Source organism: Oncorhynchus kisutch, linkage group LG4, assembly GCF_002021735.2.
Source record: "Oncorhynchus kisutch isolate 150728-3 linkage group LG4, Okis_V2, whole genome shotgun sequence".
Taxonomy (NCBI): Eukaryota; Metazoa; Chordata; class Actinopteri; order Salmoniformes; family Salmonidae; genus Oncorhynchus; species Oncorhynchus kisutch.
The window spans coordinates 52,832,928-52,853,633 of NC_034177.2; the positions used below are offsets into that span (position 1 = coordinate 52,832,928).

The 20,706-nt window shown below is 43.1% G+C and overlaps 1 protein-coding gene across 4 annotated transcripts in view; it reads right to left on the bottom strand.

Annotated features, from left to right (window-relative positions):
* LOC109889690 (PHD finger protein 21A-like) overlaps positions 1–20,706 on the bottom strand; it is a 111,089-nt gene that overhangs the window by 34,953 nt on the left and 55,430 nt on the right. For all 4 annotated transcript variants that reach the window (XM_031823215.1, XM_031823214.1, XM_020481304.2 and 1 more), the window contains 2 exons: positions 14,051–14,209; positions 12,989–13,246 (listed from right to left, as the gene is read on the bottom strand). In XM_031823215.1, the coding sequence (XP_031679075.1) occupies positions 12,989–13,246; positions 14,051–14,209 (417 nt within the window). The remainder of the gene's footprint in view (positions 1–12,988; positions 13,247–14,050; positions 14,210–20,706) is intronic.

Genomic DNA, 20,706 nt, shown 5'->3' on the forward strand with positions numbered 1-20,706 from the left:
AATACTGTTATGTTTTATGTGTCTTTTTGTTGCTTTCCAAGTCTTATGCTATCACTCTCTTAGGACCCAGAAGGAGAAAGTGGAGAAACTAAAAGCAGCTCCAGCTGAAGTGGAGGAAGTCACCAGCTTCAGCTGTGATGAGAAATGGAAATACGATTGGGTATGGTGTGATCATAGACCATAAGTCTCTGAGTTTGTGAACCTCACTGTGAATGTTTGTTATCACTGTTTGTTCATTTATAATCATGTTTTATTTATTTTTTGCTAATGTTCTGTTATCATTGTTTGTTTATTTATAAGTAATTTCCAAGTGTATGTAAGTTGAACAGTAGGAAGCTATTGTTCAACAAGGGGGACTGTTGGATTCTGAGAATATAAAAATATACTTATGTCACTGATGGAGTGCTGAGGTTCAGAGGGTCTACACCAGAAGTGAATGATTATAGGAGGACGGTATATAGTGTGTGCAACGAAGCTTGGAATGTGTTGAGTGCAGGTAAGCGATTACATGTGGCAGGCATTGATAAGGAGAGAGAACCATGGATTGGTGATGGAGGGGGGTTGAGGTCAGGTCCAGGTCACCTTAAAGGAGAAATAAAAGTTTATGGCCCGTATCACTAGTGTCCTGCCTAGCAGTAAAGAACGATGTTTGTACAGATGGGTAGGAGACTCAGACTATGAGGAAGGGTTAAATATCAGTGCTTGTGTAAAAATGTATTTGTCTAATGCAGCTGTATTGATCCTATGGGCAGAAAAAAATAGTTTAACTTCTTCCGGATTAGTGAGCGGTGAAATTGCAGAGCGCCAAATTCAAATGAAATTACTATAAATATTAAACTTTCATGAAATCACAAGTGAAATACATTAAAATAAAGATTAAAATCCAGCCGCCATGTCAGATTTCAAAAAGGCTTTACAGCGGAAGCAAACCATGCGATTATCTGAGGACAGCGCCCAGCACACAAATGCATAACAAATCATTTTCAACACGAAAGTCAGAAATAGCGATATAATATTACCTAATTACCTTTGAAGATCTTCCTCTGTTGGCAGTCCAAAAGGTCCCAGTTACATTACAAATGGTCCTTTTGTTTGACAATGTCCTTCTTTATATCCATAAAAACTCAGTTTAGCTGGCGTGCTTCATTCAATAATCCACTCGGTTTCCCTCCTTCAAAATGCATACAAAATGAATCCCAAAAGTTGCCAATAAACGTATCCAAACAAGTCAATCAATGTTTATAATCAAACAATAGGTACCCTAATACGCAAATAAACGATAAAATTTAAGACAGAGAATCAAATCAAATCAAATTTTATTTGTCACATACACATGGTTAGCAGATGTTAATGCGAGTGTAGCGAAATGCTTGTGCTTCTAGTTCCGACAATGCAGTAATAACCAACAAGTAATCTAACTAACAATTCCAAAACTACTGTCTTATACACAGTGTAAGGGGATAAAGAATATGTACATAAGGATATATGAATGAGTGATGGTACAGAGCGGCATAGGCAAGATACAGTAGATGGTATCGAGTACAGTAAGTATATACATATGAGATGAGTATGTAAACAAAGTGGCATAGTTAAAGTGGCTAGTGATGCATGTATTACATAAGGATGCAGTCGATGATATAGAGTACAGTATATACGTATGCATATGAGATTAATAATGTAGGGTAAGTAACATTATATAAGGTAGCATTGTTTAAAGTGGCTAGTGATATATTTACATCATTTCCCATCAATTCCCATTATTAAAGTGGCTGTAGTTGAGTCAGTGTCAGTGTCAGTGTGTTGGCAGCAGCCACTCAATGTTAGTGGTGGCTGTTTAACAGTCTGATGGCCTTGAGATAGAAGCTGTTTTTCAGTCTCTCGGTCCCAGCTTTGATGCACCTGTACTGACCTCGCCTTCTGGATGATAGCGGGGTGAACAGGCAGTGGCTCGGGTGGTTGATGTCCTTGATGATCTTTATGGCCTTCCTGTAACATTGGGTGGTGTAGGTGTCCTGGAGGGCAGGTAGTTTGCCCCCGGTGATGCGTTGTGCAGACCTCACTACCCTCTGGAGAGCCTTACGGTTGTGGGCAGAGCAGTTGCCGTACCAGGCGGTGATACAGCCCGACAGGATGCTCTCGATTGTGCATCTGTAGAAGTTTGTGAGTGCTTTTGGTGACAAGCCGAATTTCTTCAGCCTCCTGAGGTTGAAGAGGCGCTGCTGCGCCTTCTTCACGATGCTGTCTGTGTGAGTGGACCAATTCAGTTTGTCTGTGATGTGTATGCCGAGGAACTTAAAACTTGCTACCCTCTCCACTACTGTTCCATCGATGTGGATAGGGGGGTGTTCCCTCTGCTGTTTCCTGAAGTCCACAATCATCTCCTTAGTTTTGTTGACGTTGAGTGTGAGGTTATTTTCCTGACACCACACTCCGAGGGCCCTCACCTCCTCCCTGTAGGCCGTCTCGTCGTTGTTGGTAATCAAGCCTACCACTGTTGTGTCGTCCGCAAACTTGATGATTGAGTTGGAGGCGTGCGTGGCCACGCAGTCGTGGGTGAACAGGGAGTACAGGAGAGGGCTCAGAACGCACCCTTGTGGGGCCCCAGTGTTGAGGATCAGCGGGGAGGAGATGTTGTTGCCTACCCTCACCACCTGGGGGCGGCCCGTCAGGAAGTCCAGTACCAGTTGCACAGGGCGGGGTCGAGACCCAGGGTCTCGAGCTTGATGACGAGCTTGGAGGGTACTATGGTGTTGAATGCCGAGCTGTAGTCGATGAACAGCATTCTCACATAGGTATTCCTCTTGTCCAGATGGGTTAGGGCAATGTGCAGTGTGGTTGAGATTGCATCATCTGTGGACCTATTTGGGCGGTAAGCAAATTGGAGTGGGTCTCGGATGTCAGGTAGGGTGGAGGTGATATGGTCCTTGACTAGTCTCTCAAAGCACTTCATGATGACGGAAGTGAGTGCTACGGGACGGTAGTCGTTTAGCTCAGTTACCTTAGCTTCCTTGGGAACAGGAACAATGGTGGCCCTCTTGAAGCATGTGGGAACAGCAGACTGGTATAGGGATTGATTGAATATGTCCGTAAACACACCGGCCAGCTGGTCTGCGCATGCTCTGAGGACGCGGCTGGGGATGCCGTCTGGGCCTGCAGCCTTGCGAGGGTTAACACGTTTAAATGTCTTACTCATCTCGGCTGCAGTGAAGGAGAGACCGCATGTTTTCGTTGCAGGCCGTGTCAGTGGCACTGTATTGTCCTCAAAGCGGGCAAAAAAGTTATTTAGTCTGCCTGGGAGCAAGACATCCTGGTCCGTGACTGGGCTGGATTTCTTCCTGTAGTCCGTGATTGACTGTAGACCCTGCCACATGCCTCTTGTGTCTGAGCCGTTGAATTGAGATTCTACTTTGTCTCTGTACTGACGCTTAGCTTGTTTGATAGCCTTGCGGAGGGAATAGCTGCACTGTTTGTATTCGGTCATGTTACCAGACACCTTGCCCTGATTAAAAGCAGTGGTTCGCGCTTTCAGTTTCACGCGAATGCTGCCATCAATCCACGGTTTCTGGTTAGGGAATGTTTTAATCATTGCTATGGGAACGACATCTTCAACGCACGTTCTAATGAACTCGCACACCGAATCAGCGTATTCGTCAATATTGTTATCTGACGCAATACGAAACATATCCCAGTCCACGTGATGGAAGCAGTCTTGGAGTGTGGAGTCAGCTTGGTCGGACCAGCGTTGGACAGACCTCAGCGTGGGAGCCTCTTGTTTTAGTTTCTGTCTGTAGGCAGGGATCAACAAAATGGGGTCGTGGTCAGCTTTTCCGAAAGGGGGGCGGGGCAGGGCCTTATATGCGTCGCGGAAGTTAGAGTAACAACGGTCCAAGGTCTTTCCACCCCTGGTTGCGCAATCGATATGCTGATAAAATTTAGGGAGTCTTGTTTTCAGATTAGCCTTGTTAAAATCCCCAGCTACAATGAATGCAGCCTCCGGATAAATGGTTTCCAGTTTGCAAAGAGTTAAATAAAGTTCGTTCAGAGCCATCGATGTGTTTGCTTGGGGGGGATATATACGGCTGTGATTATAATCTAAGAGAATTCTCTTGGTAGATAATGCGGTCTACATTTGATTGTGAGGAATTCTAAATCAGGTGAACAGAAGGATTTGAGTTCCTGTATGTTTCTTTCATCACACCATGTCTCGTTAGCCATAAGGCATACGCCCCCGCCCCTCTTCTTACCAGAAAGATGTTTGTTTCTGTCGGCGCGATGCGTGGAGAAACCCGTTGGCTGCACCGCCTCGGATAGCGTCTCTCCAGTGAGCCATGTTTCCGTGAAGCAAAGAACGTTACAGTCTCTGATGTCCCTCTGGAATGCTACCCTTGCTCGGATTTCATCAACCTTGTTGTCAAGAGACTGGACATTGGCAAGAAGAATGCTAGGGAGTGGTGCACAGTGTGCCCGTCTCCGGAGTCTGACCAGAAGACCGCCTCGTTTCACTCTTTTTCGGAGTCGTTTTTTTGGGTCGCTGCATGGGATCCACTCCGTTGTCCTGTTTGTAAGGCAGAACACAGGATCCGCGTCACGAAAAACATATTCTTGGTCGTACTGATGGTGAGTTGACGCTGATCTTATATTCAGTAGCTCTTCTCGACTGTATGTAATGAAACCTAAGATGACCTGGGGTACTAATGTAAGAAATAACACGTAAAAAAACAAAAAACTGCATAGTTTCCTAGGAACGCGAAGCGAGGCGGCCATCTCTGTCTCTGGAAGTTCCGGCGCCGACAGAGACAATCGTTACTGTCTTTACCGGAGAAAAATACCAAAGAACGCGCTCTCATTCACGCGCTTGGAAACACTACAGCCAAAATGGGAGCCACCTAGAAAAACTACAATTTCTGGCAAATTTTCCAAAAACCAGCCTGAAACTCTTTCTAAAGACTGTTGACATCTAGTGGAAGCCATAGGAACTGCAATCAGGCACGATTTCGCCCTATTATAAAAGTGCCAGCCATTGAAATCAGTGGTAGGATTACATTTTTCTTTGGAGGAGGGGGGGGTTTGTCCTCAGGGTTTCACCTGCCATTTCAGTTCTGTTATGCTCACATAAATTATGTTAACAGAAACTTTAGAGTGATTTCTATCCAAATCGACCAATTATATGCATATCCTAGCTTCTGGGCCTGAGTAGCAGGCAGTTTACTTTGGGCACACTTTTCATCCGGACGTCAAAATACCGCCCCCTATCCCAAAGAAGTTAAGCTTTCATAGTATTTGTAGAGTTTTTTTCTCTGAGAATTAGAACCTAAAAGTAGGAAATAGAAGGAACATTTATTCGCTGACCACCCGCTTTAGAGAAGCAGAGGACCATGTTGCAACATAGGAGAATGGTGCCGTTTCAACGAAAGGTCAGCTAGATTAAATCCATAAAGAATTTAAAAAATGACAGGACCATGTTGATAACTTGGATAACAGAGGGCATCGCTGTAATATTAAAATCCTGGGTGTTCCCGAGATGGTAGAAATCAAAGACATGATACAGTTCCTACAGAGGAAAATCCCAAATGTGCTGGAATGCCAGTTTGAGAGGTCACTTGAGGGACAGAGGGCACATAGATTCCCCCCCGGCCCGCCGAGGAGAGACCCGAAAGAGGGATGCCGGCCACAGCCCATTATGTTCGACATGCTATGTTACCAGGTGAAGGAAGAAATTCTCAGAACAGCAAGAGAGAAGACAGGTGACATGGCAGGGATCTACAATTATGTTCTTCCCAGACTATTCTAAACGAGTTAACGACCGGAGGATGGCATTCAAACATGTCAAAATCGATCTAAAATCGCGGAAGATCGAGTTCATGCGTTTTCTGCATTTTCCTGCTACACTGGAGACCAAACTCAATGGAGCCAAGATCACACGTTTGACTGACAAGACGAAGCATCAGCCTTCATCCAGAGAAGATCTGCCAGGGAGGACTGCTGAATCCAGAATTATATTGGATGTAGGACTATCAACGTCTGTCTGATAAGTGCCTTTGACTTTGCATTGCTATGATTAGACTCAGCCCTAGAGCTGGATTTGACTGGACTGTTTCTTACCAGTAGGTTATTTTTTATTTTTGTTGGTTTGTTCAACATCACACTAGCTAGCTGGCTAATGTTGGCTAGTCAGATAACTTGCGAAAATAGAGATTTTCGTAAATTAACTTTACGACAAAAATTATTCTCTAACGTTTGTCTCTACATTAACTAACATATTCCTCTCAATTGTAAATGTTTTGCTTGACTCATTATGACGTTATAAGAACTTACATCTGGTTCCACCATAATGTTTTGTCCGCCATATTTGTTGAAGAACGCCACAAAGGCAAGGGTCGCTCGCTTCAAAATTCATCATTGGAACCACTCGATATGATTGGTCATATAAAAACCTTGTGACCCAAATGCATAAAGAGTTTTCTAACTCCCCCTTGTGGTGGTCTGGAGTAACGAAGCTGTGACTCAGTCCCGCGGTTCAAGTTCGCAACTTTTAAAGGAGGAACCACTGTACATCTTAGGGTATACTGGACAAACAAAAGTTGGATAGATTTTTTGCAGACTTGAATTTACCCCAACTCTCAGATAAGGATAGAGATTATTTAGATGCACTACTTAGGGTTGAGGAGTAAGTTTGAAGACAACGAAATCCTTTTCTACCCAAGCTACGGATGAGTAGCTGTGTCTAAGCGGGTGAATTCAAGCCGGAGCCCCTTAGCATCCAATCCCAGCGAATCATGGTATCTAAAAGGTTTCATTCCTATGCTGTGAGCTCTGAGCTACAGAGCTGTCTGTCCTCAGGGAACAGACTCCTAAGCCAAAAGGACACTGACATCGGGAGGACGATCAGAGAGGTGCGCCGGAGAGGTGCGTCATCGAGCAACCTGAACGTTCCCCTGAACGGTCCACGCAGAGAATCCTCGGAGATCATCCCCACGTAATTACATCATTATATTCTGACCCATAAGAGCGGCAGTTTGGGGCAAGGCTAGGGTTAGAATAAGCATAGCTGACAAATTCACCCAAATGTATATTTTTCTTGTGTACTTTCTTTTTTCTCTCTCTCTTTGAAATCCCCATTTTGGGTAACACGCGCCATAGTGTGTTGGCCCGTTATACTAAGTTCTAATCAATAGCCTATAATGTGTTTTGTCTATATGTATCTTTTATCATCATGTATCTTTTATTATCATCAAATATTCAACTAAGATTGGTGTGGTACGAACTCATTGGTGAGACCAGGGTCCGTGCAGATTCACAGGTATATACGACGTTCAGAACGAGATTGGTAGAGGTAACTGGTTAATTAGCGGCTGTTGTAAAATCGATATTCTGATATTCTTTGAGTTAATTTGGGAAATAGAAACTCAATAAAGTTTTCCCATGGTGCCCCAGGTTAATGAGTTAATAATTTTTTGATTATGTTAATCATGCAATTAGAAACTTGTAATCATTCGATGAGCAACTGTCGTCACATTAACTATTACAACAGTAGTATCATTAACCTGTAAAGGCTGGCTTTATCCCCCACCGTTACAGCTCAGATAACCTTACAGCACATAAATACAGTGTGCTGTCCAGGACTCAAGCACTCCAACAATTGCTTTGTCATTAGATGCTGCCAAAGCCTTTTATTGTATGGAATGGGGCTATATTTTTACATCTCTTACAACAGTTGGCTTTGGGGAGAACTTTGTGAATCGGATAAACCAAATGGTCTCATACCCAACCCTTTCCAGTTACATAGAAGTACAAAACAAGGATGCCCTTCAAGCCCCAGTTTATTTGTGCTAGCTTTGGAACCCCTGGCCCAGAAACAGAGGTAACCCACTTATTCATGGAGTTAAGGTGGGCAACATTCAGCATAAGCTCATGCTTTTATACAGATGACAAGTTACTTTTCTTGTCTCAACCTGAGATATCTGTCCCTGATTTACGACACTGCTGAGGAATTTACATCATCTAGTTATCATATTAACTGGCATAAATCTGAGGCTCATCTTTTATCTGGCTTAAGCCCATCCAATCTCTTCAACCAATAGAAATGTACATGGTCCCCTTAGGGTATCAAATACCTTGGCATACTAATAACACTCAGCCACAGGGATATTGTTGGAATATAAAATATAAAAACCCTTAATTTTTAAAATGAAGAATGGCTATGCTAAATGGTCAAAAATATATATTTAATTATGGGGTCAAATTAATTATATTAAAATGTTGCTGGCACCTGTAATATATTATCTTCTAGCTCATCTTCCTCTATATATTCCAGATTCTTACTTTAAAGATATTGACAGGCATGTCCTAGATTTTCTTTGGGGTAACTCACAGATCCATTTAGGTATAAAAAAAGACATTCCCCCCCACACCCAAAAGGTGGATTTGGTATCCATAACTTCAGGGGGTACTACTGGGCTATCAATGTCAAACATATCAGTATGTGGTTGCCATATTGGAAGGGAGGGGCTAAACCAGGCTGGTACCAGATAGAGTCTGAGGCCTGTGGGGGAGTCTCGCCCTGGCTTAGACCACAACTGATGGATCACTCCAATGATGCAAACACCCGAACCTTGTGGGGTAAGATACATAGAGCTGGACACTGGGACCTTCATACGTCGCCTCAGGCCCCTCTGTGGCAAAATAAGAGTATCCTAATTGGAAGTAAAACCATTTTTGGGGTACAGTGGCAACAACTAGGAATCAATTATCTGTTGGATCTATTTGATGAGCATTCTAAGCAATTCTTAAGCTTTTCCCAAATTTCCAAGAAATATAAGTTGCCACAGAATACATTTTGGAGACACCTCCAGCTACGAAGTTTAGTCAATATGGTCGGGAAGCTCCCTTACTTGTCTCACTGCCAGCCCTATTGAAGAGATAATAAACAAGCAATTAACCTGTGAGGGTTGGTTCCAATAATGTATCATCTGCTACAGGAGCAATTGTATATCCCTATAAATAAGGTTAAAGTACATATATAGATACAGTACCAGTCAAAAGTGTGGACACAAGTACTCACTGCAGGGTTTTTCTTAATTTTTACAATTTTCTACAGTACCAGTCAAAAGTTTGGACGCACTTACTCATTCCAGGGTTTCTTTTTTTTGTGTAACTGTCAGAATGAGCCCAGTGTTGAGGGACTCTGATATCCCAGGGGCATTACACACCTCAATAGCAGGGCATTAAATCACACATTCACACCCAGGGTTAAAAACAGGTCATCACACTGACAGCCAAAACAACGAGTTTTCACCATAAAGACACAACAGCCTGCAAAGGAAGGTATTAACACAGATCAAAGCAACAACATGAGCACACATCATTCTGAAAGCTGAAGAAGACTAGAGGAACAAAGCAGCACAATGCAAACAGTAGCTTGGAGCCATGGAGCCAAGACTGTGACTGCACTGTGTTTGTGTCCTCGGATACACTGTCGCCCTCTAGTGACGTCTGAGTTAAATGCCTCATGTGTCCACTCACACATTGGAAAGTATTGGTGGGGATTAGGGTTAGGGGGCAGGTCTTACTAGGATGCACTGTGGTTGAAAGGTGGGATGAGGCGTCATTTTAGGAGAGACAAACTGAGGAACTTTGACTGGCTGTGCTGAGGTGGGGGTGGTGGTGGCCTGCACCGGAGCAAATACGGTATTCTCTACTGGAGCGTATGCCTTATGGCCAATGTGACATGGTGTGATGAAAGAAACATACAGGAACTCAAATCCTTCTGTTCACCTGATTTAGAATTCCTCACAATCAAATGTAGACCGCATTATCTACCAAGAGAATTCTCTTCGATTATAATCACAGCCGTATATATCCCCCCCCAAGCAGACACATCGATGGCTCTGAACGAACTTTATTTAACTCTCTGCAAACTGGAAACGATTTATCCGGAGGCTGCATTCATTGTAGCTGGGGATTTTAACAAGGCTAATCTGAAAACAAGACTCCCTAAATTTTATCAGCATATCGATTGCGCAACCAGGGGTGGAAAGACCCTGGATCATTGTTACTCTAACTTCCGCGACGCATATAAGGCCCTGCCCCGCCCCCCTTTCGGAAAAGCTGACCACGACTCCATTTTGTTGATCCCTGCCTACAGACAGAAACTAAAACAAGAAGCTCCCACGCTGAGGCCTGTCCAACGCTGGTCCGACCAAGCTGACTCCACACTCCAAGACTGCTTCCATCACGTGGACTGGGAGATGTTTCGTATTGCGTCAGCTAACAACATTGACGAATACGCTGATTCGGTGTGCGAGTTCATTAGAACGTGCGTTGAAGATGTCGTTCCCATAGCAACGATTAAAACATTCCCCAACCAGAAACCGTGGATTGATGGCAGCATTCGTGTGGAACTGAAGGCGCGAACCACTGCTTTTAATCAGGGCAAGGTGTCTGGTAACATGACTGAATACAAACAGCGCAGCTATTCCCTCCGCAAGGCTATCAAACAAGCTAAGCGCCAGTACAGAGACAAAGTAGAATCTCAATTCAACGGCTCAGACACAAGAGGCATGTGGCAGGGTCTACAGTCAATCACGGACTACAAGAAGAAACCCAGCCCAGTCACGGACCAGGATGTCTTGCTCCCAGGCAGACTAAACAACTTTTTTGCCCGCTTTGAGGACAATACAGTGCCACTGACACGGCCTGCAACGAAAACATGCGGTCTCTCCTTCACTGCAGCCGAAGTGAGTAAGACATTTAAACGTGTTAACCCTCGCAAGGCTGCAGGCCCAGACGGCATCCCCAGCCGCGCCCTCAGAGCATGCGCAGACCAGCTGGCCGGTGTGTTTACGGACATATTCAACCAATCCCTATACCAGTCTGCTGTTCCCACATGCTTCAAGAGGGCCACCATTGTTCCTGTTCCCAAGAAAGCTAAGGTAACTGAGCTAAACGACTACCGCCCCGTAGCACTCACATCCGTCATCATGAAGTGCTTTGAGAGACTAGTCAAGGACCATATCACCTCCACCCTACCTGACACCCTTGACCCACTCCAATTTGCTTACCGCCCAAATAGGTCCACAGACGATGCAATCTCAACCACACTGCACACTGCCCTAACCCATCTGGACAAGAGGAATACCTATGTGAGAATGCTGTTCATCGACTACAGCTCGGCATTCAACACCATAGTACCCTCCAAGCTCGTCATCAAGCTCGAGACCCTGGGTCTCGACCCCGCCCTGTGCAACTGGGTACTGGACTTCCTGACGGGCCGCCCCCAGGTGGTGAGGGTAGGCAACAACATCTCCTCCCCGCTGATCCTCAACACTGGGGCCCCACAAGGGTGCGTTCTGAGCCCTCTCCTGTACTCCCTGTTCACCCACGACTGCGTGGCCACGCACGCCTCCAACTCAATCATCAAGTTTGCGGACGACACAACAGTGGTAGGCTTGATTACCAACAACGACGAGACGGCCTACAGGGAGGAGGTGAGGGCCCTCGGAGTGTGGTGTCAGGAAAATAACCTCACACTCAACGTCAACAAAACTAAGGAGATGATTGTGGACTTCAGGAAACAGCAGAGGGAACACCCCCCCATCCACATCGATGGAACAGTAGTGGAGAGGGTAGCAAGTTTTAAGTTCCTCGGCATACACATCACAGACAAACTGAATTGGTCCACTCACACAGACAGCATCGTGAAGAAGGCACAGCAGCGCCTCTTCAACCTCAGGAGGCTGAAGAAATTCGGCTTGTCACCAAAAGCACTCACAAACTTCTACAGATGCACAATCGAGAGCATCCTGGCGGGCTGTATCACCGCCTGGTATGGCAACTGCACCGCCCTCAACCGTAAGGCTCTCCAGAGGGTAGTGAGGTCTGCACAACGCATCACCGGGGGCAAACTACCTGCCCTCCAGGACACCTACACCACCCGATGCTACAGGAAGGCCATAAAGATCATCAAGGACATCAACCACCCGAGCCACTGCCTGTTCACCCCGCTGTCATCCAGAAGGCGAGGTCAGTACAGGTGCATCAAAGCTGGGACCGAGAGACTGAAAAACAGCTTCTATCTCAAGGCCATCAGACTGTTAAACAGCCACCACTAACATTGAGTGGCTACTGCCAACACACTGTCAATGCCACTGACTCTACTCCAGCCACTTTAATCATGGGAATTGATGGGAAATGATGTAAATATATCACTAGCCACTTTAAACAATGCTACCTTATATAATGTTACTTACCCTACATTATTCATCTCATATGCATACGTAGATACTGTACTCTATATCATCGACTGCATCCTTATGTAATACATGTATCACTAGCCACTTTAACTATGCCACTTGGTTTACATACTCATCTCATATGTATATACTGTACTCGATATCATCTACTGTATCTTGCCTATGCTGCTCTGTACCATCACTCATTCATATATCCTTATGTACATATTCTTTATCCCCTTACACTGTGTATAAGACAGTAGTTTTTTTTGGAATTGTTAGTTAGATCACTTGTTCGTTATTACTGCATTGTCGGAACTAGAAGCACAAGCATTTCGCTACACTCGCATTAACATCTGCTAACCATGTGTATGTGACAAATAAATTTGATTTGATTTGATTTGATTTGAGCTGCAGACAACAGTTAGATCTGAAAAAATATTTGGATTCCGCAGGTAGTTTTACAGAGAGAAAGATGACTTTGTGCCAAGTGCCATCACTGCCTCAAAGCACCTCCTCATTAAGAGACATTCTCAATTTTGACCATGCATATTTCCATACAAAGATGTTCAACCCACCTTGCTCTAAGAGACTTTGTACAACAGAAAAAAAGTGGTTGAATATTTACTGCTTAATTTGAACACACTCTGTGGATTCCAAACTGCCACCAATTACAAGAGAAAGAGTTTGAAAGAGTTGAACTACAAAGGATAACAATGATAGTACTGTAGAATGTACAGGAAGTGAATGCCCCTTACCACAACTGAATTCTTTGACACCAGACGCACGGACTCTGAACCCTGATTGGTCAACTTGCTGGCCACCTGGAGGTTGACTGGTGTGTTTCGGAAGTTGGAGTTGTCAGAGATGATGGCACTGGGCTTGGAGGTGTGGCTGATGGCAGTGACCGTGGAGGGGGGCTGCACCATGACAGAGGCAGGCATGGTGGGAGTGGCAGCTTTCAGCACTAGAGGTAGAGTCTTAGTGGTGATGACTGGGGTGACTGCCAGCATCTTCTGACAGCGAGAGGAGAGAAAAAATACAAATAAATAAAAAGTTGATAAATCGGAGACAGAAGACAGAGAAATTAGATGAGATGGGGTCAAAAAAGGGAGAGGAAAAGTGAGCATAATAATGCTAAATCCAAGAAATATGAACTAATGTGAAGCCTAGTGACACTACTACGGCTACCTTTATTAAACCATTCTCTGGAGGAGTGAATCTTTCCTCCCGGTTATATCAAACGCCACAGACAATCTGCCAGCCGAGCACGTACATCTCACTAAGAGCTGGAGATAAATCTACAGAGTCATGAATGATGGAGGGTTTACAACATGGCTGTGTCTGTCTAGAGGGGAACGTGGTCCGCGAGGTCATAGGAACGAAGAAGTACTACCTGAAAGAACTGGCATGGCTGAAGGACATCTGATAACGGAGCTAATGCCAGTACAGAGAACCATCCAGAGTATCAGGGACTTTTTCTTAGCATGATTCTTCACTCTCTATCTTTATAGTAGTAAACAATTATGAACACACAGGTTTGGGGATTTTCAGGGCAGGCTAGTGTTGCAAACTTTCCCAAACTGCCTAGGTTTTCCAGAAATCCTGGTTGGAGGATTCCTTGGATCAGGAGGGAATAAGCAGGAGTGAATAAGTTATCCAACAAGGAATCAATCCAAATGGTATTTCTGAAAAACCTGGGAAAGTTTCAGGAATGTTTCTAGGCTACTGCAAAGTTATGACACAACAAGCCTTTGTGCAACATAACAAGCAGCTGAGTTGAGCTAAGGTTGACAGTGTCTGTGGACTTGTGTGGCTACCTGCTGCAGGGCCTGGGTGTGTGTGGTCTGCTGTAGGGCCAGCAGAGTGGCAGAGGAGGGGATCTGGAGGACGTGTTTGTCTGCAGCCGGCACCTGCACCATCACCTCTGGCTCCTGTTTCACCTGCAGGTCCTTCCTCAGCTGCTCCACAACGCTTTTCTGGAGGACAGAAGTGAGAGGGGTAGAGAAAGAGGGGGAGTCGAAGAGGGGTGAAGGATGGTGAGAGAAGAGTGGGAAAAGAGTGGTGAAGAGCATGGCGAGTGAGAAGAGGGCGAGAGAGGGAGTGGTGTAGAGGATGGGGAGAGAAGAGGGGATGTAGGGAGAAGAAACAAGATGAAGGAAAGCGGATTGAATAAAACTCCAATTGAGTTTAGTGTCACACCCCAACCGGTGATTAACAATGTATTATGGTACCTACTCAAAAGTCTCTTATTTCAACATTTGCTAACAATTGGTCGTCAAATCAAATCACTTTCATTGTTCCACGTTGACAGAGTTGATTAATTCATGTTGAGAATACTTGGCTTTAAGACCAAACCAACTTTTGTGACTTAAATTTGAGGCCGGGGGCTCTGACCTTTCCCTTTGGCAACAACTGCAGTTCTCACAAGAGCAGAATACCAAATTAGTATATGCAGCAATGCCAAGTCATTTCAATAGCTAATTCCGCTACTACGCTAACTCGAAACGATTTTCCCGACAGGGAATTAGACCTGCTCTGAGGAGGGGTAGAGACTGGGGAGTAGAGGAACAGGCAAGTATGAAATAAGTACAGTTGCAGTGCACTCTCATTCTCTCTAGTAAATATTAACGCATGGAACAGGGCTTAGGCCATTGAATATGCATTCACTGTGTCAAACCAATAACTATGCGTACTTCCAGAAATGCATACTTCCAGCTGCTTCTCTTTGTTTTGCTCATCATATTAGCTGCAGTATGCATAGAGCTGCCTTTCACACATTGTCATAACCTGTCATAATATGGTAATAACACTGTCATGACACATTTAAACCTGTTGTGACATATGGCATTATTTTATGCCTGGTTACAATCCCTACATAAGTGACAAAACACACAAAACCAACCACACCATAGCTTACTTATCAACAGTATGTTTATGTTATATAACATTTTCTGAAACTGACCATATTAAATTATCATTGTTATTGCGCACAAATTGATGTCAGACATCCCTACCCTATGCTCTGTTGCTGATGACAGATGAATACAGGAGCAGATTTCAGGAGCAGGACGAGACACCCTCTTTTTGACTGATGACTGACATAAGGGCATGTACGTGAGAGGCCTATCTGGCTTATATGATCATGATGGTTATAATGCTTCTTGACAGTGTCATAAAGTGTATTTTCTTTGTCCAAGTAAAGTGACCGAGGATGGTCATAACCAGTGATAAACTAGATTCAGCCACAGGCCAATTTCTTTTTTAGCGGATGGTCAGGGGGCCAGAACATAATCAGACAAATAGATTGCAAATTGACTTCAAGAAGCCTAAACAGATATAATATTTGACCAAACCTTGATTACATTTGGGGACATTCCCCTAAGTAGGGTGCCGTCTTTTGGATGGGATGTTAAAATGGGTGTCCGGACGAGAGGTCGACCGATTAATCGGAATGGCCGATTAATTAGGGCCGATTTCGGGATTTCATAACAACCAGAAATCTGTATTTTTGGCCACCGATTTGCCGCAAAAAAATAATATAATAATGTATACCTTTATTTAACTAGGCAAGTCAGTTAAGAACACTTTCTTATTTTCAATGACGGCCTAGGAACGGTCGGTTAACTGCCTCATTGAGGGGCAGAACGACAGATGTTCACCTTGTCAGCTCGGGAGATCTAATCTTGCAACCTTACAGTTAACTCGTCCAACGCAATAACGACCTGCCTCTCTCTCGCTGCCTGTTACGGGAATGCATTAAGCGAAGGTAAGTTGCTAGCTAGCATTAAACTTATTTTATAAAAAACAATCAATCATAATCACTAGTTAACTACACATGGTTAACTAGATATTATCTAGCGTACCCTGCGTAGCATTTAATCTGACTGAGCATGCAAGCATACAAGTATCTAAGTATCTGCCTGAGCAGTGGTAGAAGCAGGCGCGTAAACATTCATTCAAACAGCACTTTCGTGCGTTTTGCCAGCAGCTCTTCGTTGTGCGTCAAGCATTGCACTGTTTATGACTTTAAGCCTATCAACTCCCGTGATGAGGCTGGTGTAACCGAAATGAAATGGCTAGCTAGTTAGCGCGCGCTAATAGCGTTTCAAATGTCACTCGCTCTGAGCCTGTGGTTGTTTCCCTTGCTCTGCATGGGTAACACTGCTTCGAGTGTGGCTGCTGTCGATGTGTTCCTGGTTCGAGCCCAGGTAAGAGCGAGGAGAGGGACAGAAGCTATACTGTTACACTGGCAATACTAAAGTGCCTATGAGAACATACAATAGTCAAAGGTTAATGAAATACAAATGGTAGAGGAGGGAAATAGTCCTATAATTCCTATAATAACTACAACCTAAAACTTCTTACCTGGGAATAACTCATGAAGACTCATGTTAAAAGGAACCACAATCTTTCATATGTTCTCATGTTCTGAGCAAGGAAGTGCGGGTATGCACTACCCTCTGTAAGAACTGCTAATATGGTCAGTTTCAGAAAATATTATAGAACATAAACATACTGTTGATAAGTAAGCTATGATGTGGTAGGTTTTGTGGGTTGTCACTTATGTAGGGATTGTGAAACGTTAGCTTTCTTACATAGCACATATTGCACTTTTACTTTCTTCTCCAACACTTTGTTTTTGCATTACTTAAACCAAATTGAACATGTTTCATTATTTACTTGAGGCTAAATTGATTTTATTGATGTATTATATTAAGTTAAAATAAGTGTTCATTCAGTATTGTTGTAATTGTCATGATTACAAATAAATAAATAAATCAAATCGCCCGATTAATCGGTATCGGCTTTTTTGGTCCTCCAATAAATTGGTATCGGCGTTGAAAAATCATAATCGGTCGACCTCTAGTGCGGACTCTCAGTGGTGTCATAACTGTCCAAGAAAATCCCAAAAGATCAGATTTGCAATGAATAACTTCAATCAGACCCCCTCTCACCCGTAGAGGGGGATGGATATAACTAGTGGGGTTTAACAACTCACGTCCTGTTGTAAATCAAGGGAGAAGATCCAGGCCTCCAAATTCACCAAAGGATTGTGCTTTGTCTCAACAGACCTATTTCCCGCTGAAACTCTAACACATTCAAAAACAAATACTGGAACAATATTTCTAGTATATAATGTAGGGAATGGTCAGAGGCGATCTATAGAACACAAATGTCATTTTGTTTGTTCTTTTGTGATGCCATTGCAAATGTTATAAAGGAAATACTGTAACTTAGAAAGTATACCCACTACATATTTGACGTTTCCATACTGTGCGTTGTGCATGTAATATTAAAAATGATGTGTTTTTGTTAAGGAAGGGATGTGATTTAAGAAGTTATAAGAGATAATTGTTTTCCATAATTGAGTAATGCATTGAGTAATCACCGCCCTGGAGTGAGGTCAGGGAGCGTGCCAGCCTGCCGGACCGCCCCTTTCGAGCAAAAGGTATAAATTACGAGATAAGAAAAAAACACATTGAACCAGGAAAAACGTGAAGCTGCAGCTGCGCATTTAAATGGCTTGAACATTGAATCTCAACATGAGGTAGAAACAAACTCACCTCCCTAAATCAGCCATCACAGGTATGGCTGATTAGCTATCCTAAGTAAGATATCTTCAAAAGTGAATTTAAGTAGGATCATCCTGTTACTCTGCTCAACCATCAATACAGCTGGCTAATCGTATCTTCAAAGAAGCATCGTTAGGGAATGGAAGAAAAATCAACTCATAAGATCTGTTCAGGACTACACGACAAGTCACCGGATACCGGACAACTACGAAGAAGGACAACAGGAGAAGAGTTGTTGGAACCATTTCGGACATTCAAATCAAACTTTATTTTCCACGTGTCCCGAATACAACAGGTGTCGACCTTACAATGAAATGCTTACTTACAAGCCCATAACCAACAATGCGGTTCAAGAAAGAGTTAAGAAAATATTTACAAAATAAACTAAAGTAAAAAAGTATATAAAATGTAACAAGAAAATAACAAGGCTATATAAAGGGGGTACCGGTACTGAGTCAATGTGCGGGGGTACAGGTTAGTCGAGGTAATTTGTACATGTAGGTAGGGGTAAAGTGACTATGCATAGATAATAAACAGTGAGTAGCTGCAGTGTAAAAACAAATGGAGGGGGTCAATGTAAATAGTCCGGATGGCCATTTGATGAATTGTTCAGTGGCAGGTAGCCTAGTGGTGTTGGGACAGTAACCGAAAGGTTGCTGGATTGAATCCTCGAGCTGACAAGGTCAAAATCTGTCGTTCTGCCCTTGAACAAGGCAGTTAACACACTGTTCCCTGGTAGGCCGTCATTGCAAAAAATAATTTGTTCTTAAATGACTTGCCTAGCTAAATAAAGGTTAAATAAATAAAAGTCTTATGGTTTGGGGGTAGAAGCTGTTAAGGAGCCTTTTGGTCCTATACTTGGCATTCCGGTATCGCTTGCCGTGCGGTAGCAGAGAGAACTGTCTATGACTTGGGTGACTGGAGTCTTGGACAATTTTTGTGACTTTCCTCTGACACCGCCTAATATATAGATCCTGGATGGCAAGAAGCTTGGCCCCAGTGATGTACTGAGCCGTATGTACTACCCTCTGTAGCACCTTACGGTCAGATGCAGAAGAGTTGCCACAGTGATGCAACCGGTCAGGATGCTCTCAATGGTGCAGCTATAGACTTGTCTCCTGAGGTGAAAAAGGTGTTGTCGTGCCCTCTTTACGACTGTCTTGGTGTATTTGGACCATGATACAGTGGTTCCTCCTTTAAAAGTTGCGAGCTTACACCGCAGGACTTAGAGGTACCTAGCATCACGGCTTCATTGCTCCAGACCACTGCAAGGGGAGTTAGAGCACTCATTATGCATTTGGGTCCCAAGGTTTTTATATGACCAATCATATCGCGTAGTTCCAATGACGAATTTGACACAAGACCCCCGTCGCTGGTGACTTTCTTCAGCAAAGATTGCTGACAAAACATTACAGTGGAAGCAAATGAAAGTAATTATAACATCATAACGAGTCAAGCAAAAAACATACAATTGAGAGGAATATGTTAATGTAGAGACAAACATTTCTTTTTACGAAAATCGCTATTTTGTAAGTTAGCTGACTAGCTAATATTAGCCAGCTAACTAGCTCGTGTTATGACATGAGTATGAAATTGTAATTCATGTTGTTTAATATTTTAGGGACTCCTGAGAAAACCTGAAACAGTGGATGTAAAGAATCTAGCTAGCTAAAGCATTTACTGCAAATTGAATGTATAATTGTGTAAGCTTGCCTTGCTTATACTTTCCATGCAATGCTGCTGAAGTAACATAGCTAGCTAACTATTTACTTGCTTATTGTGTAGTGGAGGATAAAAATAAATGGATGCATATGGATGTGTAGCTAGCTACAGAATGTAGCCGATCTGCGTATGGACCCTAAAACGTTTGGTATGAATATTAGTTCAGAACCTATGAACCTCAGCTATCATAGTTGTTGTATTGACTTCAAGACTGAATGGCATTAATGAAGCCTATGGATTGAGTAGAATATAATAACTTTATTGTGCCAAGGATGCAAGTCCTATATACATGCAGTTATTACCAGGCATTAGATCCCCACATTGTAGCCTGTACATTGAATATACAGTGGGGCAAAAAAGTATTTAGTCAGCCACCAAAAGTACAATTTTCCACCATAATTTGCAAATAAATTAATTTAAAATCCTACAATGTGATTTTCTGGATTTGTTTTTCTCATTTTGTCTGTCATAGTTGAAGTGTACCTATGATGAAAATTACAGGCCTCTCTCATCTTTTTAAGTGGGAGAACTTGCAGAATTGGTGGCTGACTAAATACTTTTTTGCCCCACTGTATTCACTGATTATGTACTCTTCCTTGGCAAATAAATGTGAGTTTCTGGTATGAATCTCTGTGAGACATTCTTTTTCAGTCATATCCAATACCAGGTGTATCAAACAAATTCTTTGAATTATGGTGCGTCTGCAAGTATGTATTACATTTATACACTTCAGTGTTTACCACTCCTGCTCCTGGGTCATCAATGAATACACATTGTAACTATGCAATAGACTAGAGACATGATTTAAGTAAAGGCTGATTTGTAATTCATATATACAGATAAAAAAACAGTACACTATACTTCCTATGCATATCTAACTCCCTTCATCTGCATTAATCTGAGGACACAGGATAGTATTTCAAAGAGATACTTAATTTCAACCAGTGGAGAATGTGAAACACTTTACTGAAAGTTCATTATCCAGGTGTTAGAAATATATAATACATGCATTATAAATATTATTATTGTAAAATCATATTCTAAAATACAAGTTCAATCTGTACACTTCAAAGCACATATGGTGTGCATTATTTCAAAAAAAGAGGAAGAAAAATGAGATGGAAGGAGAGGTGTAGAAGACCGACAGGGAAAGAGGTAAGAGCAGAGGAGCTGGGAAG